Here is a 26,510-nt window from a genome sequence, read left to right on the forward strand (position 1 = left end):
TGTGTTCCTGGGTGATTTACACAAGCAATTACTTTACAAATCTGCCAGTGGATTATATTAAACATGTATGGAGAATATTTAAATTTGGAGCGAGGGCTGAGAACGCCATAAGTTTTACAATAGGGTTTCATTTGTGTCACCATGTATCTGTGAAGGTTTTATGCTTTACACTTCACTGGTATTTGAGAGTAAAATTGTAAGGAAAAAGTTATGTAATTTCAAATATTTGGGGGGAAGCAACTTCAACTTCCCAAATGCTATCATTTAACTCTTTTCCAGCTTCTTCCTCGAATAATGTTAGTAGTTGCAAGCAAGCAGAACACATCTATTTGAATGTGAAATCAGCTTAAAACAACTTGCATGGGAGGAAAAGCACGCCATATAAAGTCACCTTACTGCAGAAAAATTGTGTCCAAATGCCCAACAAATGTTTACATAGTTTTTAACGCCTAGTATATTTGGGATTTTAAAACCCTTTCATAGGAACCTTTTATGTACTGGTTCTCCTTGGAGACAGTTTTTACATTGACATGCAGACTTCTGGCAGTTCGTAGCATGGGGGATATAGGAGTATTTGGAATTGAAAAAGTTCTGCACAAGGATGAAAAGTTGTGAAGTTTTTCTCGGATCAGCTCGAGGCTGACCTGCGACCGGCATCAAAGCGCGGGCGGTAACGGGACTGTTCATCGCTCAGCCTGGGAACTGTCTGCCTACCCGCCTCAGCACCCGCACACAAACGGGGGGCTTGGAGCAGAGAGGTGACACTAACTCTGCGGGAGACCCCGAGCAGGGCTGGGGTCTCCCGAGGGCGGCAGCTACTGGCGCGCGTGGGTCGCGCCTTTATTCCCGCCGTCACCGTTTCCAATCCCGCAGGGCAGCCGCGGGTCCCCGTGACAGCCGCGGGCACAGCCGCCTCCCGCGGGCCGCGCTGGGGGCGCGCCTGTGGCCTGCGGCTATCCCTGCTCCAACTCAGCGCAAGTCCCCGCGGCCGCGGGGCGACGCGCCCCCTCCGCTCGCCCGGCTCGGCGGGCCCGGCCCGCGCTGCCCGTGGCCGTGGCCCGGCGGCGGGCGGAGGCGGCGGCGGGGGGCGGCGCGGGCCGCGCGGCGGGGCCGCCTGCACTGTCTCTTTAAGGGCGCTCCGTCTGGGGTGGCGCTTTCCTCCGCGAAGGCTCCTTTGATATTAATAGTGTTGGTGTCTTGAAACTGACGTAATGCGGGGAGACGGAGGTCCTGACAAGCGATAACAGTCCCGATAACGCGCCGGCCGCCCCGCGCTCCCAGGCCGCCGCCTCGCTGCCGGCGGGGCCGCCGCGCCGTGCCCCGGCCCGCGCCCCCCGGCCCGCCGCGCCCCCGCCCCCGCACCGCACCGCCCGCCGGCGGGCCCGTCGCCCCCTCCCCGCCGAGCGGGGCCGAGGGGGGAGGCAGCGGCGCCGCGGCCCCCCGCGCCCCCCCACTCCCCGGCCACCGCCACATAATCCGCGTCCAACTCCGCCGGCAGCAGGAGACGGTTCATGGCTCGCGCCGCGGCTCCACCATCTTCCAGGCTGCCGGGGCTGTTGCTGCCGGTTAATCAACAGGTAAGCGCGGGGGGGCGCGGGCGGGGGCGGCGGGGAGGGCGCCGCGGCCGGCGGGCCGGGCGGGGGCGGCGCGGCGGCGGCGGGCGCGGGGGGGGCGCGCGCGGGGCGGGGGCGCGGCGCCCGCGGCAGCGTGGCGTGTGCCCGGGGGGGGCAGCGGGGGTGCCCCCCTTCCCCCCAAAATACCCCCCAAAATAAAAACAACAACAACAACAACAACAAAAGCGGCGGGTGGGTGGGCATAATCCCAGGCAACGGGGGCTGCTCGGATTTCACAGGCTTCTCTCGGTGCATCCCCCCCCCGCTCCGCGCCCCCCATTCCCCCCGCTGGAGGGTCAAAGCCATGTGTGATGGCTGGAAATTGGCGACTTCAAAACGGCGGTAGCCCGGCTGGAGTCGGGAGGGTCAAGTTCAGCGGCGGCGGCGGGCAGGGGGAGCAGCCCCCCGGCGCGGAGGCGGGGAGGGGAGCGGCGGCGGCCGCGGGCTGGTGCGGCTCTGCTCTGCCCTCCCCTCCGCGCCGCTCCGCGCCTTATCTCCGCGGCCGCCGGTTCCCCGGCACCGGGGCGCTCGGGGGGAGGGGAAGGGAGACGCGGGGGGTGGAAGTAGAAGACGAGCACAGAGGGTTCGCATCCGATGGGCTGCAGTCGCACAGTCGTGCCGCTCCTGCCGCTGCTGGAAGTTTTAATGGGGATCATGACAAGCGGGGCACAGAGACACCATCATGAAGAGTAGTAAGTTTGGGAAAAACTTTTTTCTTTTTTTTTTTTTTTTTTTCCTCCCTTTTAATTTTTTCCCTTCCTATTTTCCCTCTCCTTTCCCTGGGACATACCGGGAGAGGCCGAGTGCGGAGCGGTGCTGCTCCGGGAGGAAGGCTTGGGATCCCTCCCGGTCACACCGGGGTAACAGGCGACATAGTGGTGGTGGTGGTGGTGATTTTTTTTTTTTTTGTTTAGGGTTTGTTTTTTTTTTTTTTTTTTTTTTTTTTCAATCAGAGGCAGAGAGACGTAAAACTTTTCCTTCTTAAAGGCGAAGCCCCACTGCTAGCGCTGCGTCCCCGCGCCCGGCTCTCCCTGCCTGCCACAACTTCGTGGAGCGTCTCACCTCCCCGCCCCCCGGCCCGGGAGCTGCGGCGGGGGCTGCCCCCGCTGCAGCCACCCGCGTGTGGCTTTCCGAAGGGAGGAATGAATGGAGGCGAGGCCGGCGCTGGAGGGGCTGCGCTGCGGTGGGCGCTCCGCGGCCGGGACCGGGGTGGGCGATCGTGGATCCGGGGCCTCGCAGGATCTGGCCCGGGGACTGCGGCCGCTGCGCACTGCCCTGCGACACGAGAGGCTCCCCGAGGGGGCTTGACATTTCGGGGGCTTTGCTTATCTGCCTCCCTGCTGCAAATCACGGCGCTCAGACACCCCGGCACTCCTACGCGGGTTCTAGTGGGGCCCGCTAGTCTCCTTTATCTTTTTTTTTTTCCACGACCGGTTGTATTTTCTATCTGCAAATGGCAAACTTCTCCAGTGCACTGACTGAGCTAAGCTAAGTGATAAGCCGGAGAGACGTCTCCTCTCCATCACTTCTTCTCTGCCAGTGCGAGCCCCTTGCCTGGCAGAGCAGGAGCTGGGTCACCCCAGCACCCTTGGGGAACCAAGGCGACAAGTCCCTTCCGAGGGGGAAAGATTGTCTAGTAAAGAAAATGTAAGCTGCTCTGTAGACTATGCTTCCTTCATTTCTCTTACACTACGCAGCCCATTTTAAATGTTGATGGGAAGAGACAATAATTTAATGCGTCTCAGGTTATATTTGAGTTCAGTAAAGTCTCTCAAGAAACCATCAAACTTTTTTGTCATTCGGGCTGTCTTCAACTACGCGCAACCAAATCCTGTGGATGTTGGTGTCATGATGTTACTTTCCTGTTGGTTTTAATAAAAGTTGAACATTTAGAGAAGACTGCCAGAGTTAAAAATGCAAGGGGCAGCAAGGGAAAGTAGTGGTAAGAGACAGTTCCTGACGTGGACAAAATGAGAATAAAAGTTACAGTAGTCTTCTGAACTGCAGTCTGTGTTTGCCTCAGTTCACAACCTGTGTGTTAGGTTAGATGGCTCTCTCAGATATTCCACCAGAGTGACATTTTAAAAAAACCTCCAAAAGAGTGAAGGTTGGTTTTTCTTTTTTTTTTTTTTTTTTTTTTTTTTTAAGTACTCTGGGTCTATGAGTAAACACAAGGTTTGTGTGAGAACATCAACTATTTCCTGTAAATTGTGATGCTGACAAGACTGTCTGGAAATGATATCAACACTTTGAAAGATTTTTTCTTTCTATTTTAACCACTGAATGAAAGTCTGTTAATAATATGTTCAAACCAAACAAGTGGAACCTTTCTATGTAAAGGGGAAAAAAAGTATTTTTCTTTTTTCCTCTTGAATAATGTATACCTGGCTGAGGTTGCCACAAAGAATTAGTGATTCTGAATTTCAGTAGTGCATCAGTGCCTGTATGCAAGTTTATCCTCAGACTGTGACAACAGAAGTCTGCTTCACCTTTTTAAAATCAAGGGAGATTAGACATGAGAAAACAGTCAGTTCCTAATCCACCCTGTTCTGTCTGATTATCGCTTTTTTTTTTTTTTGGTGGCATATAATAACTTTCCCTGTTTTAAACTTTGCATATACATAGTCACAACAAAGTAAGTAAAGGGCAAAGTTGCATCAGCTTTTAAGTTTATATGTATTGCCTGTGATCCTCTAAAAGAGACTCCAAATAACACTGAGCAGTCTTTGCCTGTGAGAGTATGGCTTTTTTTCTTTTTTTTTTTTTTCATTTCATAGCACTGTTAATAAAGGAAAAGAATGTAAATGACAACTTCACAGGTCTGAGACTTCTTTGGGCATCAAACACAATGCAGCCAGGTTATCCTTTCATGTTTTTAATGCATTTTTAGTATAATTTATATGGTAGCTTTATGGGTTGACTTACATTTTTATCAGTGAGAGTAAATTCAGTAACATTTGATGAAGCCCTAGCAGGATTATTTTCTATAATGTCTTCTCTAGCATTTGTAGTAAACTTTCATGGTGCACACTAATATCATGCCTGCTCTGGCTGAGTGTAAAGAATGCTTTTATCCACATATCATGATACTGCATTTATAACAGCGAAGTACTAATTCTTGTCTGTGGACTGGAGTGTCTGTGACATGCAATTGTTTCTTGTCAAATCTGTGTATTCCAATCATATTATATTTTAATGCTAGTTGACACATTGGGTTTTGTATTTTCAAAGCATTGTGCAAACAATGACTAATTACTTTCTGTTCATGCGAATTACCTCTTTTAGCACTTTATCAGGCAGTTGCTTTGAAACAAAACTATTTTACATTACAGTGTGAGAGTTAAAAAATTAGCAGAGACATTTAGGAAAAAACCCAAAATGTAATTACAACCAGGCAACTTTTGGTACGTATTTAAATTTTTCTTTTTATGTGGAACTTTCCTTCTAAGGCTGGGGGGGCTGTATGTGTATGAATATTCATGTTTCTTACAAACTCTTGACAATATTTTAATGTAATAATCTTAATAGAAACACTCTCAGATCTTAACTGAAGCCACACTGGCAGTATCGCTTTAATAAAGGTTTGTGGGTAACACCAAATATAACATTGTGAGAAAGTTTATGGTTAAGTATTTTTGAACATGTTAGGCTGAGAATCTGACAACACTTTTTGTTAGGTGAAAGCATAGTGGAAATAAATTACATTTTTAATACAGTTTCAAGTAGAACAAACTGCCACCTGGTAGTAAAAGTATTGGCCTTTAAGAGAAATATAATCTGATTAAGGTATTCTAACTGGTGTGTAAAATGAAGCCATTCATTCAGTAAACTGACAACTTTCCAGTTGGTGTTTGCCCTTACTTAATTTAGTTTCCTCAACACAACTAGTGAGGTAGTCTGGATCTGTTTTTGGCAGTCCTGGGCAACTGTAAACTTGGATATATTTGTCCCAAATATTATACCTCGTGAATTTAAAAACAATTGGTTAAAAAGAATAGCAGGCAGGTATGAGGAAAAAAAAAAGTGTTTCTTTTTTGTTTCTGAAACTTTCTCAAGTTCTTACCTAGTAAGAAAACAATGCTATTTTCAAATACTGGTGATTAATACTATAACCAGCGTAGTCTGCACCCATTTATTGTATAAATACCATTGCCTGTTGACCTTTGGATACATTAATTACAGCATATCTGGTCTAAGTTCTATTATTTTTGTCTGTCCAGAAGATAAATAAAGGTGCCCTTTCCAGTCCTTCTGGAGAAGAACTTTTTTTCTTGGTATTGTCATGAATTATGGAGTTCTTTTTCCTGCCCTGTGCCAATGAAGTTCTCTTTTGACTTTAAAAGATAAGCCTGCATCCAAAGAGAGAATATTTGTTAATTTTAAAAACTATTTGCACTTCAGTTTTTATGGTACGTACAAACTTTCTGGGCTTTGCTTTTTTTGGATTGTGTGTTGCTAATTAAAAGAAAAGCACAAAGAGTTATATTAGATGATGTGGAGGATTAAAGTACAATTACACTATTAAATAGTAAATGTTTACAAGGGTAAGACAGGCAACTACATTTTTCAGATTATGCTTATTATTCACTTCTTGATGTTATTTTGCACCTAATCAATAAAGGGCCTTCCAGAATGCAGCTCCTTCGCCAGTTGTATATGTGCCCAGAACACAAGAAATGCTGCTGGGGCAGAGGAGCACAGGGAGGCGAGGAAAGTGCTGGCATATTACTCTGACTTCTTGTCATGCAGACCAAGGCTCAAATGAAACACAGAGCAATGGGAGGATAGCTCCCCTAGTCTCGATTTAAATCCCCAGTGGACATTTTGTCACACACCAAAAGCGTTGCACAACTGAGCACCATTCCACTTGACGTGTCGTCCAGAGTCAGAGGAGCCTCTGTTTTGGCATCATGGGGTTTAGAAGACTATGATTTACGTGAACTGGCACAGCTATGTGTAAGAAACTTATAGCCATTATGTTTTATTCATGTTCTGTGCTATCAGATTCTTATTTTCTAGTACCTTTAAAGTGGTTCTTTAAAATTTTATAATAACACCACCAGTGAAAAATACATTTAAATTTAACAGAACTTGCCAATCGTTCTAGCGGTGATTTTTTAACACGGTCCTGCCGCATTAACTAAGTAGTCTTATTCCTGCTGGGGATCTCTGTATGTGGATTTAGTAAAGCTATTGAAAGAAAAAGCTTCATAAAATTGCGTCGCTGCCGCAGGTGGCGCTTCCGCAGGACGTTTCTGCAGAACCCACTTGGTTCCATCCCATAAAGTTCGGTGGAACTTTTCCGTCTTGTAAGGGATGTGTGTGAGTACAGCAGCTACAATAAGATTTTTTGCCTTGAAAATAGAATTATTTTGAATTGCAAAGTTTAGTCCTAATAGTAATTTTTACTTTCTTAGCTGCAGTTGATGCATGTCTAATTTCTCATAAGTCTGCTTTCTTTCCAGGCTCAGATCATCTTTTCTCTTTTCCTTTAAATTTATTTTAAAATATTTAATTTTTAAAATGTTACTAGCCCTTTAAAAACCAGTAATAAATGCTTTACAAGTGGCTAGACACCTTCCCTGGTGGTTTAATTTATACAAGCAGGAAACTTTCTCTCCTTCTTTCTCTCTCTCTTTCTTGTTTTTTTTAAACCAACTGACATAATGCCAAACTTTGCTTTAAAAGAACAGACAGAAGTAATTGGTAGCTTTTAACTTTTAATAATGTTCTGGATTGGTTTTAGTGGCCAAACTGCATTTTTTTAAAATATCAAGTAAAAACGGGCTTGTGGCCTGAGGAAGAAAGGCCCTGTTGATGCAGTTATTTTTATTCTTGTTTTTCAATCTGTTATTAAAAATCTTTCCTGCTGAGCTCTGCTGGATTTCTCCAATTGCTCTTTGTGATGGCTGGTGCATTTCAGGTTATGGTAACTCAAACTGTTTTCTGATTTTTACTTTTTTTTCCCCCATGGGCACCTTGAGGTGCTTTATCCTTTTTTTTTCTTTTTGTTTTGTTTTGTTTTGTTTCAATTTTATTCCCCGCAGCATTTCTTCTGCCTTGTCCAGCACCTGACTCCTTCTTTCAGAGAAACAAATTATTTTGATTCAGAGAGAAATAATATGTTAAACATATCTTTGATGGCTGTTCAATGAATATTATTTTCCTAGTATGACTGTGTTTTACACCTGTTAGTGACGCTGCTTAGGAAGATAGTAACTAGCAATTGCAGAACACATAAGAGATCTTATCTTTCAGAGTGTCCACTTTCAGTGTGTTCTCCACCCCATGTCTTAAAGCTAAACGAGATTTTAAAATATGTTTAGTAATAGTTTCGAGTGATCTGTATCTATTTGTATTAACTTAATATTAGAAACAAGAAAAGCCAACCAGAGGATTTTTAAAATTAACCGTAAAATCCAGTCAACATTTTTTCCTCAATTCTTTATTTTGTTCAGGGTTTTCTGTTTGTTTTCATTATTTTCTTTTCTACATCTGCTGGGGTTTTGAGCACAAGTAAACTTTCTACAGTAAAAGATGAAGTTGGGCAATAGACTTCCTTGACGAAGTTGACGTCAGGACGACTTCATAAGTTGGCAAGTAGGAAAATCGTTCAAAGACTGAGTTGGCTTGTGCCAGTTTTCCCTTCCTTTAGGGGAGACACTCCACCCAGTAGGAGGTTACCCCACCCAATGTGGAGAGCTATAATTCAGTGGCAACACTTTAAATGTCAATCCTCCCTAGGGTTTAAACCCCAGACTTGTCTTGCCTCAATCTTTATATTTAATCTAACATTCAATCTGTTGAAGTAACATCTCATCTTCATAAGCACTTCTGGGGCCTGATCCTGCAGTTCTCATTCTTGAAAAATACCGTCATCAGGGGGACTTTTGGATTCAGTAAAAGCTGTAGGATTGGCCTCTGCAGAGTTGTGTGTGTGTCTGTCTGTAAGACTCTGTCTGCCTAATGAATACTGTCTAATCCCTGTTGTTTAAGATGAAATTGTAAAATACTTAAAAATCTGAAGAAGTCCTGGAGTAGTAATGCTGTTAAAGAGATTTTCCTCAATAAGTGAAGTGTACGTATTTATAATTTATCAATTTCCCAGGTTGAAATATGATTTAAAAAGAGTCCAACTATGAAGAATTTAAGGCATTTTTACCATTTTATTCTGTATTTCTCTATATCATGCCGTAGACATATTTTTGAATACTGCTTGTAGCAGTTTTTAACTCTAATGGAAAATGAAAATCACGGCCTGTAGCTTAGCACCCACAGGAGGCATTGGGATACTTGGACAATACTGAGAGCACTCAAAGAAAAGTTAGGCTTTGGTGTATTTTCAAAGTCAGCCTGTAATTTTTATAGGCACGTTTTGGTTCTTCATGGCGTCTATTCTCAAGCACCCTTTTCAGATCCCCCGTTACACTTAGCAAGGCTGACAACGCAAGAGGGAATGTATAATTTGATACTGTAAAAATGTTACAGAGAAATAGCTGGTTTGTTCATCTCTCTGTATTTTGAAAATATTCCAGCATTTTTAGTTACTAATAGATCTGGGGAAAAACGCCTGTAAAAGATGATGCTAAAAATCATCAGTGCAGTTAATGTTTCTCAGCACGATTTACTTAAACAGTACGCTTCAGTTTTGCCTCAAACCATTTCAAGCCACCTCTGATCCAAGAATGTACCAGTTCTTGGTTCCTTGAAGATTAAGCATGACAGTTTCTATTATATAATGAACAGCAGTATTGTTTAAACAAAGGTAACATATTTTGATTTGTATACCTTTTTTTTGGCAGCTGGCACTAGAATGGGTCTAAAATGAGTGGTGATCTAACAGTGTAAATATCTGAATGCTCTTGAAACACGCAGTATAGTGTGCTTAAATCATTGAATCTATCTACCTATATTATATAGAATGTGTATGTATGTGTATATACAAAGCCGTAAATGGTGTGTTCTGCTATCTGTAGCCTTCAAATGTGTATCCTTTGGGGTATTCCTGACCTACTTTACAAAGTCTGCAGTCTGAAGTACATACTGAAACTTAAAAAATTAAACATACAGGTTGGTGGGTCACCAAAAAAAAAAAAGAAAAAGGCACAAGGGAATATTTGCTAGTAGTTAATTAAAAAGAGGGGAAAAAAAGGCATGGTCTGCCTAGCCCAATACCTTGCAGACTGCTTTTGAATATCCCAGTGACATTACAGGGACTATTTTAAAAAACAAAATCTCAACTTACCTAAAAATGTTTGAAGTAGATACTGAAGTTAAGTATTGCCTAAAATTCCTATATTCACATGTGGTTTAATGAAAGTTAAATGAGTTAGGATAAAGTAATTTTCTTTGGGGGTGAAGGGTTTCAGTGTTTCCAACACACGAGTCTTCTTGACTTTCTCACATACCACTCTTCAGGCAGAAGCTGTGAGATGTGGAACATAAAAAGTGGTTATACAGGTGAAACTTTGCTTCATGAGTTCAGTTAATGAAAGAAAGATAACTCCACTTTCCTAACCTGAACGTAGTTTGCTTTTCTATTTAGAGTTCTCAGTGGTAGGTGTATTAAATACACTCAGCAGACGTTGGCCAGCTGCAGTTACAGAGTACAAACCAAAAATGCAATACACATTGATCATTGCTGAGCCTTTTCCTCCTGCATGAATAGATATGGACACACATGCACACACACAATTAATAAACTAAACCTTGCCCCAAATACCTGAGGGAAAAGCTTGTGAAAATAGATTAGCCTTACCATGTGCCTTGCAGGTAAGCAGTATCTGCCTCTGCTGGAGCAATGGGAGAGGAGAGCTGCTGAACAGAGGCTGCCTGCCCATGCTGCCTGGGCACCCAGCTCTGGAGGCTCAAATCTGGGGGGCCCCCGGTAAAATTCCCACCTCTCATTTCAGCTGTTACAGTGGTAGGAAGGAGGAAATATTAACTCATGTCTCCCATCTACTGTGTATACTGTTTTCTTTCTGTGGCCTGCTACAGACATCTGAAATTTATGCCATCCAATTAGTCTCCTTTTGCGTTCCTCAGGTCTGGAGTTTTCTTTAGAACTAAACTCCTATTTGCATTTTACGTCTATCTTGAAAAAAAAATAATGTAATGGATTAAATTAATCCTGTAATAGTTGTTTGAGCATACTGTAGGAATGTAAATAATTTTGTGGCATTGAGCTCATATTTCCAGTCTTATGGGGGGTAAGATCAGAAGTTATCAACAGCATATATCTGAGTCATTCAGCTACAATAAATCTTCTAACAAATACCCAACCTTTGCACACCCAGAGATATTCTGCAAGACTGTTGAAACTCTGCACACACCTGTATCTTATGTGTAAGTCCATATGCATGACTACTAGATGTATCTTCAACTGCAATCAGATAGTATGTTGGGCTACAGCAACTGCAATCAAAGTAGTCCGTGGACAAAAAGTTTGATTGCCTCTTGATTGCTGCTGGCTGTGTGGCCCTCAAGGTTGCCTTTTCCCTGTAGAAAGTCCCGAAGAATCGTTAGTTAAAAAGTTGTGTGGAGTATGCTCTGCCAGAACTCAGGATCCAAAGCGTGAAGTGCCTCATCAGTATCAAGTCAGAAGTGATCATGCATGATTCATTTCTATCTAGGTAGATTGAATTGATAGATTCATTTCTATGTAAGGTTTGCTCTGCCTCTGTTACTCTGTTTCTCCCTCATGCAGAGCGCTCTCTTCGGCTGCCCTGCGCACATACATCCATTCTAAAAATACATGGACATGGAAGTCCATCTGTGTTGCATAATTTTTTTACAAAAACACCAGTGTTTGTATTGTTCTTTCTCTGAGCCCTTAATGAGTTTAAAGAATTTAATGTGACTTAATGAGGGTTCTTATTCTGTTTCTGACACAGACACTAATGAGGGAAAAGTAGAACAAATTGAAAACCAACTTTTACTTGCTAGTTTCATGATGTCATCAAATGCAGGATATTACAACTCCTGGAAAAAATTACAAATCTAGGCAATAATCCATTTTGCATCATGACCTTTCAGTTGTTTGTGACATGAGGTTTGCTAGCAGAAAAACAAAGGTTAGCACAACTTGATTTTTTTTTTAATGTTTAGGATTTTTTTTTGGCAAATGATTTTTGGAAAAGTGAATCCAACCTGCTTTGTTTGTCAGCCTGGCAGAAACTGAGATACTACCAATGATTGATTAAACCCTCTGATTATGGCTCTGATCTACCCCTGTACTTGGAAGGGACAAAACCCGTAGCTTCATCTAGAGTAAGATCCAATCCTCGTTGGGCAACCTCTAATTCTGTTGCAGTTTACTGAGAGGGAAGTGATTTTTGGGGCTTCATGTTACACTTATTAGAATTTGGTAACCTTACAGCAGTTTGCTGGACTAAGGACACAGTAACAATATTTTGTAAGGCTCCACCTTGCTTTTCTGTTGCCCCACTCAAGACGGTCAAAGGAGTTATTTCACTGCATGAAGCTGCCCTTCAGCAGGACCACAGTTGGTCTGTCACCTTTAAAAGTGATTATTGTGGTTGGAAAACAGTTCATTTCCCAAAGGGGAATGGCAAGTAAAAGTAGGTTTAGGAAGTGCACCTGCGTATGAGCTCTGCTGCCTCTCACTGGCTTCATGGGCATGCTTTTATCCTGTCTTCGCCAACTTCTCTGTGAAAGGCTTGTAAAAATGGCAGTGAAGGACAGCAGTGTAGAAATAGGGACTGAAGGTCTGGTGTGACAGGTACATTTCTATGGAAGCAGGCTGTAATGCCTTCACAAGGTTGTGTGCCATGCCATCAGAGTGTGCCATCAGGCCAAGGGAAGTAGTGACTTTGGTAATCCACAAAACATGCTTTTGGGATAACCAAACTGCAGACAGTTGCAGCATAGTACATAAAATGCTTTTTTATAACATCTGATTTTTTTTTCAGCAGTTAATATTTGTAACAATATCAAATAAATTGCACAATGTGTGATTTCTTAGGTTGATATTAACCCTTGGCTCTTCTGTGAGGAATTTTATGGGTTTGCATTTTATTTTTTTACAATTAGTTGTTGGCTTTATATTTTTAACTGTAACAAAAGATAGTAAAAAAAAATAATTTGAATTGGAAATATGGGCATTTTTGACCAACTTTCTTGAGCATTTTCATACAAACAGAAGAAAGTAACTTGTTTGGTTGGATTTTATGTATGTGTATATGTGTTTGTGGTTTGTTCTTTTTTTTTTTATTAAAAGTTTTCATAATTTGGTAGTTCAACAAACATGAGTATATTCTGAAAATATTTCTCACAAGTGGCAGGTCTGAGTTGATAGCTTGTAGGCAGACGGAGTCTAGAGCCGCAAGACTATCTTCTGGAGTTTTAAAACACTGGAAAGCAAGATTTATTGGATCTTAAATATCCCAGTGGTGCAGATTTATTTGGTGTTCATGGCAGTCTCAGCTTAACTTTCCTTGGAGATTTGTTGTGGTACTGCACTATCTAAGAAACATTTAAAATCGTTTGTCTATGGTTTTTTTTTCCTTCAGCCCTTCCTCAGTTTTTATTTGTGCATGTGAAAATCTTTACTAAGAAAGATGACCCGGCAGCTCTGCTGAACCTAATGCTGCAAAACATTTTACCTGAATAGGACAAAATTAAGCATCTGAAAAGCTGACATTTTAAAAGATTTTTGTATCCATAGTGGTGCTTGACAGTGGCTAGTTGTCAGTGGGAAGGAGCTTAAAAAATAGTTACAGGAGAAAGAAACAGCAGCTGTGGAATTTATTTTAATCGGGTGAATGAGAGTCATGGTTAGGCAGGTTTTACCTTCTTGGTCTTCAGAATTTATTGCCAAAAAGGCATATGCCTGAATAGAAAGAGAACTAAGATATTGTAATATCCACTATGACATGAAGTGCTCTTACTGCACATGAATACAATTTATTTATTTTTTCTCTCCAGCTAACTGTGACCTTTTTTGTCAGAAGGAATTTCAGATTAGTCCCTACCAGAGTAATGCTGCCATAAACCCTTCACTCCTCACCTGTATCTGTGCAGTGCGATGGTCTGTGGTAGTTTTCACAGAGTTGCTGCGCTGCTTTCAGTCTGGAATGGGACTGCATTGACTTTACTTTTGCAGAAAAAGTCCATTTTCTTAGAAAATACACTACATGAAAGAAGAAAGGGCAAGGAGAATGGAGAAAGTGCTCTGATATACGAGCTGAGATTATGGATGTTGTAATGCTGTTTTTTCGTAGGACTGTAGAAAAATCACATTGGGACCAAAGTTCCTGTGGATTACCATGCGATATTTATTACCATCTTCCTGTGTTTTCCCTGGTTAGGATCTAATCCTTCAATGTCTGGAGCTGCATGGAGTTAAGAATTTGTCCATTCAGAGAGGAAAACCTTGCCAGCTATGGGATTTCACTGTTTCACTACCTGTATTTATTTATTTCACCCTCTAAAATTTCTGAGGGCAAGGGGATTGAGAATGGAAGACAAGAGATGGAGGATAGGTAAACTGAAGGAGTAATAGGGACACGTATCTGCTCAGTAAATAGTGTTTACTGATTACTGTTTACTGTCAAGCAGATTACTGCAGTTATACTTCTATGAAGCAACCCGCATGCAGCCAGTGCAAAGGAATGGAGTGAAGTCGTGTGCAATTCTGAGGTAACTAAAAGACATGCTTGTGACATACTTCTAGCAAAAACCATTTTTGGTTGCCCAGTACCCTTCTCGAACACTGTAATTTTGCGAGTGACACATTTGATTATGAGCAGCCATCAAAACACTCACAGGCATCTTGTTTGGAAGAAGAATGTGCTTGAATTAAACATTTGCAGGTCAGAGAAATATGTTGATTTGTTCTTTTAATTTGTCACCTTCCTGGTCTTTTTCAATTTGTTTGGTAGTTATTCAATTTTGGAGTTTATTTAAAAGAGATGATAAAGTTTACACTTTTGCATTCCTTACTTGTGCAGAGCTTGCATTTGCTTCCTTGGGAGAGTTGGTCTGAGGAAGAGCTGCTGCCTGCTTTTGCCTTGATATGGATAGGATGTGGTTAGTATAGGGGTCCCCTCATCCTTAAAGCTCCCTTATTGCAAAGAACTCATCGCCTCCTTGGGGAAGAGATTTTCAGTCTGATTTTAAATCTCTTCTGTCAGGTTTTAGGGAACAGTACGAACTGTCTTACTAGAGCTGGCAGTAAGGAAAAGAAAGGGAATCTGGGAGCATCTTACCTCTTATTAGGGGGAATAAGGTATAGGAAGCCTGTGCTGAGCTTGCCTGGTAATTTTTTGGTTATCATCTTCTCATGATGGAATATGCATGTAGAAAGAACACAGAAGTTAATGTTTACTTTATAGATGCTTTATTGTCTAGCATAGAGACCTGACAGTTTCATGGTTAAGTGCCTAAAGTTGTTTTTGGCTTTGCAGTTGTTGAATTAATCACTGCAAAGCTAACTAATTGTGTACCTTTTAAAGCTTCCCTCCCTACTCTTTTAATGAAAGGGAGATATTTTGCTCTTTCTGACTTTGCAGTTGGTCTATCCCATTAACTACTAGCAGCAAGCTCTTCAGCTTTTCCTGAGTTACTTCAGGAGTCTTTCTAGTATATGGTGAATTTGCTTACTGATCCAGTTATTTATAGCCTTCAGTGCCCATGCTATAGAATGAGAAAAATATTTTTTAAAAAGTGTTTCAAAAAATACTTTTTACAGTTGTATAGAAAATACTGTCTTTTTAATTCAGAATTTACAGATATATTGCTGTTTTGATTTGTGAGAAACATTATCTTGTTGTCTTACTGAGATGTTCTGTTGCCAAAATTTGGAATTTAAATGGATTTTATTTTTTAATTTTTTTCCTCCTTAAATGTTAGACATGGACAAAAAAAAAATGACAAAGCTCTCATATTTGTAGCGAGCAGCATGTCTGGGTTGATGGAACTGCAGCTAGTTAAACTCCTCGGTTTTAAAGAAAAATGAAAAAGTCGCTGCAAAGATTAGCTTAATTTCTGTCAACAGTTTTATTAAGGTAAAGACAGAATCAAAGACTGAATGGACAAAGTTGGGATTTTTGCCACTTGGTTATTTTTTTCTGAGGCTGTGTAAGCTTTTTTCTTTTTAATAAAAAAAAATAATGTAGAATTCAGTGTTTCCCACAGGAGAACCTTCACAGATTTAGCATAAAGAAAGTGCATTTTAATTCAAAGACACTGCTACATTTCCTAATGCTTTGAAAGCAGTAATCCAACAGGTATATAAAGCTCTAATGATAAATATGATGATATTTTGTATCTACTCTTGTTAAAATACATGGTTTATTTTAGTTTATGTTTAGAATAATACTATTTATTTAAGATACCAATTTTATTCTTCATTTTAAAGACAAGTCTTGGCTCCTCTTTTTTTATGTCAGCTGGCTCATTTCAACTCAAACAAAGGTTTCACTTGAAGAACTTTTAATAATTCAAAAAGAATCTCTGATTGCAGTTGGAAATTTTGTGTATATAACTAAACTAACAAGTCTGTTTATTGTATGGGAGAGGCTCTAGTGATATTATTTATCTTAGGGTCCACATTATTGGAAGGCAGAACTAATGACGGTGAATCATGCACACTGTATATTAATGTAGTCCACTTTCAGCACTATATAAATAGGATTGTAAATACACACCTGCAGAGTGTCTGCAGTTACACGGTCATCACACAGAGTCCCTCTGTGCTCTCCTAATACATATCCAGTATATATCTCTGCGTGTATCACATCTTGCTAACCCAGGCAGCATACTACAGCTGCTGTTCCTCTTGAGGAGGTGTCTATAAAATGAACACTCGCAAAACCAAAGTTCTGGGATGGCTTTAAACAGAACACATGGGCGTACTGTTACTCGGTCTTTTCATACCTGCCCAGTCCTTTTCCCTGCATAGGGCTAGCTGCACAAGATGAGCTGGGTGTCAGTCTGAAATGTAGGCTGATTCTCTGAATAGGGCAGAACATAAGGTGTGACATCAATAACTGGGAGCTTTCTTGGCTTCCCAAAGATGGATGTAGTGAAGAACTAGTCAGAAAAAGCCATTATTTCTATAAAAAGTCTGAATATGTGACAACTACGCTAGCAGCAGGTTCTTTAATTTTCATTAAATTAATGAACCTGCTGTAGCAGGGCCCTCATCCTAAACTTTTCCTTTATTTCATCAAACAGCCCTGGCAATGCCATCATCTCCCCTGTGGTGTTTGCATACACCTATTTAGGGTAGCCTGAAATCTAAATAAGAGTTGCTGGTTGCCTGTGGTAGCTGAGGCTCCTTCCCTCCGCTGCACCTTGGAGCCTCTTCAAGCCCATGGTAGAAATCCTGGGCTGCTCCCAGGGCCCAGTTCTTACATGGGGCTAGAGAGGCTGCTGGTGCAGGGGAGACCACCGTGTCCCCTGGCCACCTTCACAGGGGTGGCTCTTCGCCCTGAGCTGTGCCTGCCCCTCTGTGGTGGCCCTGCAGTGTCCTTTGAACAACTCAGGCTGGCTCCCATCCCGGGGACGCTCCTTTGGGTTTCCAGTGGCAGCTACTGCTTGTCCGGGAGCATGGCTGGGAGCTGGCTGCTCGGGCGCCTGCTGAATGTGCCAAATGGGGGTGAGTGCTGGATTTGGGGCCCCCATCCCCTCTGCAGCAGGGCATGCAGGTGGACCCCACGGTTGGGGCTGCAACTGCTGATGTCCATGGTGTCCCTGGAGAGGGAGAGGAGCCCCTCTCTAGCACCCAGAATGCTGGAGGGGTACTCCTTTTTAAAAGATCCCTTTTAAAAGGGATCTCCTTTTTAAAAGGAGTTGTTTTTTTTCTCACCCCTGTTCTTTATTCATAAACCTAACGCAGTTCCACAATTCCCAGACATGTAAAGCTGCAGGGCTTTTTTTGTTTTGTTTAAATCTTTCTGAACCAGCCAAATTTTTGAGGTTGGCACGAGGTGCAGCCAGTACCATGGCCTTCCAGGGCTTGCTTGGTCTAGAAGTCTGCAGATGTTTTCTGCTGGATCTGACTCTTAATGAACAAAAAAGATTTTGGCGTCCTTATTTATTTATTTTCAAGGGGAAAATGTGGTTTAAAACGTTGATAATTATGTTTTACATGAACTACTCAGACTTTATGTGACTGTATGGGAAAATGAATGTTCATCAATTTAAAAAAAAATTTCTTTATTCATAAAGCATTCATATTTAAAGCGATCTGTCTTTTTTCCCCTCCTCTCCTTAATGAAAACAGGGTTTGAGGAGTATTACAAATAATTATGTTTTTTAATTACATAGAGTTCTGCATCAGAATTCTTGAAGATGGCCCACTGTGATCCTCTGGTGAAAATACCAGGGCTTTTCAAAAGATTTATAATTATCTGTTCTCACTCCTCCTCTCTTTGCAATATACACATAGTAACTGAAAAAAGGAGAAAAAAAAATACTCCAAGAGGGATCCACCCACACATGGGCATAGGTCAGGCACATACGTCTCGTTCAGAATGATTATTTTTCTTTTGCAGCCGTCAGGTAGTACTTTCCACCATCAAAATCCAGCTTGTGTGCTCTTTCAGAGGGAATACTTATCGCAAAGCTGCAGTGCATTTTAATCAAGGTTCCCAGAGCAGTTTACAAGCATTAATTGCCTCTTAAGGACAGGATGAAGTATTATACCCATTGTACTGATGGGTGAGCCAGGGCACAGGGAACCTAAATAACTGCAGTGTTAGTGAGCCAGTGGCAAAGCTGTGTTCAGAGCTTTGGTGCCTTCACTCCTGGTGCTGCTGAGATACCTCCCCTTTAACCAACCAGTCTTCCTCTCTTAAATCAAAAAAAGTTTGACATCTTTTATTATATACAATATGGGAAATGCTGTACTTGCTCTGAAGCTGATGTAAACCTGTGTGAATTTGCTCGTGTTTTATGTATTTGCAAAGTGTGAAGGCCCTTGTGGCAGGACTTCCCTTGAATTCTGAACCTTATGCTTTTCTGCTGTCTTCTGTGTCTCCGGTAAGCCAGTGGATCATCCCCAAAATAGCTCCCGTGGCATCTGTTACTGATGTATCACTACACTGTGAGTGACAGAAAGAATTCCACTTTTCAGCAGTTCACTTGCTAAGTGATTCCCCAGCATGATACATGCTCTGTCTTGTATTTAATTATCTTTTAATTATCAAGGCAGTAGTGGAGTTGTGCATAAGAAGTGTATGGATCAATAAAAACAACTAAAAATTATGAAGGAGCTGACAGGCAGAGTCCAGCCGTTCTTCTGATGTTAATTTCCATTTTTCTGAAAAGTTTTTGTCTTTTTCTGGAGAACAACATCAAAAAAAAAATTTAAGTTTTTATTGTTTATTCCTAGCTTCTGATGATCATGCATGCATTCTCAGTGCTTTGTGAGAGTTGGTGTGAGTGCTAATGAAAGTTTGTATTGGAGTAGTCCCTAAGAATCTGATCATTTTTGCAAATTTATTAACACCATGAAAGATTTCCAGTCCTAAGAAGTCTGCCAGCAAACGTCATAATCCTGAGTGGGCAGAACCATGTGGTAGGTTTGACTGAGCCCCTTTGACAACTATTATCATTTATTTAACTGTATCTTTAGAAGCTGGGAAGCTCACCTTTGGTTTCAGAGGCATTCTGAAGCTCTTGCACTGCATATATGGTGAGGGCAGTAGAATGCCAGAGTGCTCGCTTGCCTTTAACTACTAAATAATGTGGTTGCACATGACACAACAAGAACAGAGGTATAATCCTGCCCTGTGAAGCAGGTCACATGTTTCAGGTTCTCTCTGTAATGTATGCAAAGTAGCTGCTTAAATCATTATGAGTGTGTAAATCACCATCTTCATAAACAATACCATCAAGGTACAGTCAGGCAACATGTCTCTTATGGGTTGACTGAAGCTGGAATTTCTTTCAGATGTTGAGGAGGTACATCAGCGCATGTGAAGCAGATCTGTTGCTGCAGTGTGGTCTCTGCAATGTTTTGGATTTCTAAGATGAATATTGTTTAGGCTGCCTTCTTCCCATTGAAGTTCAGTGAAAGGAGGAGGACATGAATGAGGCAAATGAGCAGCTTGTATGATTCAAGGCTTCCGTGAAAAATTTGCTCCTTCTTTTTCCTCTGACTTTTTAAGTCACGCAACCGATACCCATTTATTTCTCTGCATAAGTTTAGTAAGTATTTGAAGCTCCTGTTCCTATCTCTGTTGTGCATTTGGGGAGGAAAAGATGTGTTGAGTGGTGTGTGAGAATCCTATCTTCTGTTTTAGCCATCATTTCCCTGTATGGGTTATTACACTGTTTTTTCTGTTTTTCTTTAACATGCCGTTGTACTTTCTGTAACATCTAAGTAACACTCCACACCTCTTTAACGCTAAGCTGACTAGTTCAGTGCTGAGTGAAACTGAAAGCGAGACTAATCTTAAGAACCCTGCTGTACTTCTGCATAAAGTATAAATATGTGCCATTATCATTATTATTTTTTGTCATTGTTATTATTATTGGAGCTTGTATTTTCTTGGTGGGGGGAGAAGTAAGTGCACTGTATCATCACCTCCCCACCCCCAAATGTTGTATTTTGAATCACTTTAAATAGTTGTTTGGGGTGTCTTTATTACAGTGAATCATGTCTTTAATATCTGTTTTAAGCACACCTGTGGTAAGTTCATACTAAGGCAATGGAACCTTCTTTCATTTGCCATCATCTAGTACTTTTGCAGCATGTAAAATGCCCCTGGTTTATGAATACAGATAGGCGTTCTGTGCTGAAATCTTTTCCCTCAAATGTTTAAGGATCAGATAGTTCTGCTTAAAATGTGAATGCAGAGATGGGAACTCCATACATGCAGTATATTCTCCTTTTGCTCAGAGATACTGTGGCTCTGAGTTACAATTATCCAGCATGAATTTCAGAAGAAATACCAGTGAAATGGCACTGGTAGAAGTACTGATACAGCTAAAGATGCTGGCAGCGGCAATCTGGTCTGTAAGTGCTACTGGAACATCGGTTTTCCTACTTCGTATATCTGTGCTGTGTCATTTGGTGGTGGGAAGAAAAACACAAGCAGCACTCATCAACTTTCAGCCCATATGGAAACAAAGCTAAGGAGCAGTGGCATCCCCAATGCATTGGCAATTTGCTGAGAGCCTGCGGGCTGCATCTCATTTGCATGAAAAATGCGGAGATCGCTTCTATCTTTATCTTGACCAGGGGAACGTGGCTGGTACGGACGGCAGGGCCCAGCACAGCTTATTTTATTTACCTGGATGCCCGTGGGCTGGGATCAGCTCGAGCGCCGCGGGACGGGACGGGACGGGACGTGCCCCTGCCCGGGAGGCGCGTCCCCGTGGCGGGCGGGGGCCCAGCGCAGCCGCCCCCGGCCCCGTCGTGCCCAGCCCAGCGCTGGCTGCCCCGAGCTGCCGGCCTGGGGCTTACGGGACCCTCCTCTGGGCCTTGGCCGCTCGGTGGGCTGGTTTGTGCCAGGGCTTTTCCATCCAGGCCTGGATGAAGCGCTCCTCGGCGGAGCATGGAGCTGCTACTCTGCTCTGTGTGGGGCTCCACGGAGTGCTGGGGGAGCCAAGTGCCCCGCACAGAATCCCTTTTGTATGTTTTTGAACCAGTTTGGTAATGAAAGACAATTAAAAAAATAAGGAACCCCTCCCCCCCCCCCCCCCCAGCTTGTGCCTCTCAATAGAGATAACGGTTATCTCATATAAAAGTCTACATAAGTGTAAGTAATTGCCTGCACTTGGCTCTGGTACAGTGGAAAAGCTGTGATCAGCAAACCCGCATTGTACTGGGCATGTAAGGGGAAGTTATTGGACGATACGGGACGTGTTGGCCTTAATGCCTGTCCTGCCTCCCCTGCCTTGTTTACTTTCTTTGCAAGTCTTTTCAAGGCTTAATAACACTGCTGAGGGCGGCGGGTACCGCGCTGACTTGGAGCGACGAAAGTTTTCTTGGAATCGCCCTTAAAAATAAAATAACTGGAAGCCCAACTGTGCTGTGGCGTCAGTCCGGCAGCCTTTGTTCGGCGCTGAAGTTGTCTGGGTGCGTGTCGTGAGCGAGCATCACCGGGCAGCGCCGGCGCCGGGCCCGGGGCGGCCTCCCGGGGCTCTGCCCGCCGCGGGCCGCGCAGGGAGGGGACGAAGCGGGGCTTCGCCTTCCCGCCCGGCTCCCGGCAGCCGCAGCAGAGCGGTGGGCCGGAGCTGCAGGCACTGAGTGTGCCTGTGTCCGTGTGTCGGGGCTGCGGGACTGCGGGTCACGTTTGCAGTCGCATGAAACGCTGCGCCGCGCAGCCGCCTCTCGCGTGTGTGTCCGCGTCCGTGTGCCAGCGCTGGCTCCCTTATCGCAGGAAGTGTTGCGGAAAGCAGTTGCTCCCTCTCTCTCTGCCCGGTTCCCAGAATGCGGTGATTAACCGCTCTTCTCCCCGCGCTGTCACTGAGTGCTGGGCAGAAAACAGCAGTCACGGTTGTCACGCTCCAGCTTCAGGACAATCCTCTCTTCCTTCCTCTCTCTCTCTTCCCCCCTCTCTTCCCCATGCCCCTTCCCCAATAAACTCAGATAAACCCATTAGAATGGATAAAGTCTCTTTCTGGTTTTCTCCTTCCTTCTTAACGCATTTATATACGCATATATACACAAAACATTTTTATACTATATATATATATATATATATATATATATATATATATATATACATATGTTAAAAGTAACATATGTGTATATATATATATATATATATATATATATATATACATACACACACTTAAACTCCAGTATTCTATTCCACATTCTATAGTGATAACACTGAAGCAAGTACAACTTTTGCTGTTCATAGGCTGTCTTTTTCAGGGACATCTTTGGAAATCACTTCGTTGTCCACATTTTATGGGTACTTTATTGTAAAGAGGATGTAAGTCCAGACATTTTGCATGGAAAAAACCTTGCAACCCAACAGTCCAGATTAAAAGGGAGATACCAGGAGAAATATTTTTTTTCATTTAATAATCTTGGAATTGACTTGTGATATTTCATTTAAAAATCCTGTCTTAAACTGATATATCACACTTGTACTATTAAAAACCTATAGAATGGATGTCTTAAGAACTTTGCATGCTCAAATACTGTTTAATATCTCAGTTTTATAACATGAGTATGCCAAGAAGCCCAGGGACTAGCATTCCCTTTTGGAAAATTAATCCTTGAATATATTTGTTTCCAGATTGTGGTCTGCAGACACATATAATCACGGTATGATACTGATCTGCAGTATCATATCATCCGTTTAGGGGTTTTAATTAAAAGTTTGGTGTGAAGGCTGCATAGTGGTCCCCTATTATGTTTGAAGATAGTGGTCCACGATCCAAAAATTTAGGTATGTTCATTCAGGAGAATTAAGAGTCCTAGATCATTACATTTTGCTTTCATTTCATCCTGTAATTTTTTTCTCTACATTCAAATATGATTAAAACCAATGAGAAAGGAAATATTTGAAGTGATTTGCAAAGTTATTTGATTTTTATAAAATTAAATGGTGCGATGTGCTGTATGTGCCAAACTACAGACAGACTTTCAGCTCCTAAATTAAATACACTTTTTTTGTTCTGGTTTAAGCCCATTGAGAATTCTGCCAGTTAGGTTTTTCTCTTCTGTGATCATCTTGTGCATAATAGTCTGATGTTGCAGATACTTGCAGGAGCATAGCAAAACTGGTAGCATCATGTATGTGGTTTGATTTTTAATTTATAGTGTATTAAAGCATATTTCTATCCTGAAAGATGTTATATGAAACTACTGCAGTATATATTAAAACAGTCACTGGACTCCTAACTAATCTAATATGAATAACCAAGGTATGCAATAATTAATGCTTAAAGACAAAAAAGGGTTTTCTTTAAAATGGAGAAACACATATTAAAAAAAATAGATTTAAATATATTCCTTTTAAAGTAGGACTTCTGGATTTGGATCAGTGTTAAGGTATAAGTCTACACAGCTTTATGTACTGTTTGATTGTGTTTATTTACCTATTTGCTGCCAAAGGTTTAAGTAATGTCACACCACAGTCCTGGTGGAAATGGCTATCTAAACACCTGGGACTAGTTTGTGGAAGTGATGGAATTGGCTTCTGCCAGAGGCTTCCTGTGCTGGTGCAGTGACATTATTTTCTCCATTTTACATTCTGCTCAGTGACTCTCACTTTAAAAACTAAGATTATCAGAAACAATAAAAAGAAAGGCAACAGAAAACTTATTTTCCTTTTCCATTGTATGGATGAAAAAAAAGTGTGTGATAATGAGCTTTGTTACCTGTAGAGGTGATAAACCAAAACAATCAGATAAACAATGCACAGTGATCAACTCACGTGTAATTCTTCATTTAAATTAGTTTTTAATGCAAAACAGGTTTTGTAAATGTCTTTTTTTTCCCCCTTCATGCAGACCTCGGGCATCATTGAATTGATGAGCAATACTTTAAAGAGATTTTTAATGATTCCTAATATAATTCCAGCTTTCATAAACCATAAAGAAACTTTCTTACCTAGTAAATAGGAAACATGGAATGAAATCTGTACTATGTATCAACATAAAACCATATGTAAACACAAAAGATGTGTAACTAATTAAGAGCATATAGCTACAACGTACACAAATCACTATCCAGGGAAAGACTCCTTTTGATAAAACTACTACTTTTTAATAATTATTTCCTGAGTTCTCACCTATCAGAAATATTGTGAAATCATATGTAATTTCTTTTAACCTCATTGTATGTGTATGTTGATGTTTTTGGCCTGCCAGTTTAAATCACAATTAAAACTATCGATGTGTAAATTGCTGTGATTAAAATACATTAATATAGATATTAATGTAAGTAACCATCAGTGCAAATAGTGCAATGAATTTGAAATATGTCGTGTACTTGTTTCTCTTTACTTTCTGAGGTATTTGGCACAAAATAATATTATTTCTTTAAATCAGTAATGTGTTGCATTTATTGGATGCATGGCAGAAACAGAAGTGCTGTTTTCAGATTACCTGAATATTTTTGTATTTTCCAAATATCCCCTAGCTCCGGGGTATTGTGTTAAGAGAAGTTCACAGTAGTTCACAGTATATTCTTCCTACCTTAGTCTAAAATCCTGAGCAGATTTTTCATCCTGTTCTTCAAATGCCGGGACTTGGAGAGAGTCAAACACAGTTACTTATGTAACACAAGAGAAAATGCCAGGGGGGATTGAGTCCAGGGATTGGAGTTCTTAATATCTTGAGCAAAGGCTGTGGAAATAAGGATGTATGTTTATATTAATTAATTACAGAGCATTAAGAAAATAAGATCAAATCTGGAAGACCTCTTGTAATTAATCATGGCTTTGCTGGAATAGTATCTACCTCTGACTTCTCCAGTGCCTCTTGCAATGAAGGGTGGACGATACTGTGGGGCTGAGTGTACAATGCTTTGTGCTCAGTCTGCTCATGGGGTATAAAACAGTGCCAGATGAAGATCCTGGACTATCAATAACAAGTATTTAGCTGAGAACTATTATCAGAAAAAAAAAACAACCCAACAAAAAAACCAACCCAAACCAAAGTTGTCACAGCTGTGTCCTTTTAAGGTCAACACCAAAAAGACTCTTGTCAAGTTGACAGAGGGAGATGACTTACTGATGTAACCCAAGGCAAAAGAGATAAGCAATAAAAATAGTGTTACATTTCTGTTTGATGGAGTGACTTCTCCTGACAGCTTACAGAGAGAACCAAGCAGAGAAATGCACCCAGTTAGTTGCTGTGACAGTGAAGCTGATAAATCACATAGAAATTTGATTGTGCCAATTCCACTGGGTTTTGGGGTTTGGAGCCTGAATTTTGCTGTATCTAATAAGGATTTATATAAAGTCATCAAAATATGCCAGACCTTAATTTCACTGAAATAAACATCCTTTCTACCATGTAAAAAGGTAAATATAAATGGATAATTTCTAATAGTGTTCTTATTCAGCATTCATATGTGGACGTAAGGAAACAAAAAATTGATTAGACCTCCAGCATTCAAGCAGTCTTTTTATTTGGTAGAAAAATATGCCAAAGATAGGTTTCTCACTTAGCAAAGGAGGTTCCTGGGTAGAAGGGGAATTTACCTCTTTGTCTGGACCATTTCATCACCCTTCCATGTGATTTCTGTATGGTATGGTTGGTTTATTGTGCATTTTAAACATGTTTATAGTCAATGTGAACTAACAACTGCTTTCCTAATGTGAACTCCTGTGTAACACAGTGCACCAAATTCTAGCTAGAGCATAGCTTCTGCTGTGTAATAGAAAATCTGAGTATCATTAGCATAGCTGACAGAACTATAGTTTCAAAGCATTTTAATGACAAGGAGGGCATTATAATCCTCCTCTGCATGTATCTTAATGAATCAGTTTGCTTGCAATAATGATTTTACTTTTCTGAAGACAGCACTTATATTTCCTGCCACATAAAGATTATTTTCTCCTGAAATCTTCCTTTCCCCCTTTCTTCTTTAAAAAGGAAATTTTAATACTTTCTTCAAGGCCTGGCTTATTTTTGTTACTCTGTTCTGTCAGGGATGGCTTTATGTTCCCTATGTGCTGGCAAGGTGGGCTGCAAGTGTGCAGAAGCCATCAGCCAGGCCAGGAGTGTGGCACCTGCCCCACAAGACCTTCAGTATAGTCACCTGCCCTGTTGTCCTTCTGGGTGATGAGTAGATACTGCTTTGGTTTGGAGGTTTTTCAGGAGTATGTGACCCTTTCCTGGCTTGTTCCTAGTGCTGGTTCCAGTACTGGTTGAGTTTGCAAAGGCAGAGAAGGAGATGGGAGCTGGGCTGTCCAGAGTAGAAGTGAGCTCCTTTAATCCAAGCCTGAGCTGCCT

At 41.7% G+C, this 26,510-nt stretch overlaps 1 protein-coding gene across 8 annotated transcripts in view; it reads left to right on the forward strand.

Annotated features, from left to right (window-relative positions):
* Positions 1-462: 462 nt before the first annotated feature.
* TRPS1 (transcriptional repressor GATA binding 1) overlaps positions 463-26,510 on the forward strand; it is a 214,593-nt gene continuing 188,545 nt past the window's right edge. For 4 of the 8 annotated variants that reach the window (XM_068182644.1, XM_068182685.1, XM_068182701.1 and 1 more), the window contains exon 1: positions 463-1,577. Coding sequence is in view for 1 of the 8 variants with exons in the window: in XM_068182668.1 (XP_068038769.1) it covers positions 2,296-2,305 (10 nt within the window). In the remaining 7 variants the exon portion in view is untranslated. Of the gene's footprint in view, positions 1,578-2,161; positions 2,306-26,510 lie in introns of those variants that run through there. The other 4 variants (XM_068182652.1, XM_068182660.1, XM_068182693.1 and 1 more) reach the window with 3 other exon arrangements.

Source organism: Anomalospiza imberbis, chromosome 1, assembly GCF_031753505.1.
Source record: "Anomalospiza imberbis isolate Cuckoo-Finch-1a 21T00152 chromosome 1, ASM3175350v1, whole genome shotgun sequence".
In the NCBI taxonomy this organism is placed as follows: domain Eukaryota; kingdom Metazoa; phylum Chordata; class Aves; order Passeriformes; family Viduidae; genus Anomalospiza; species Anomalospiza imberbis.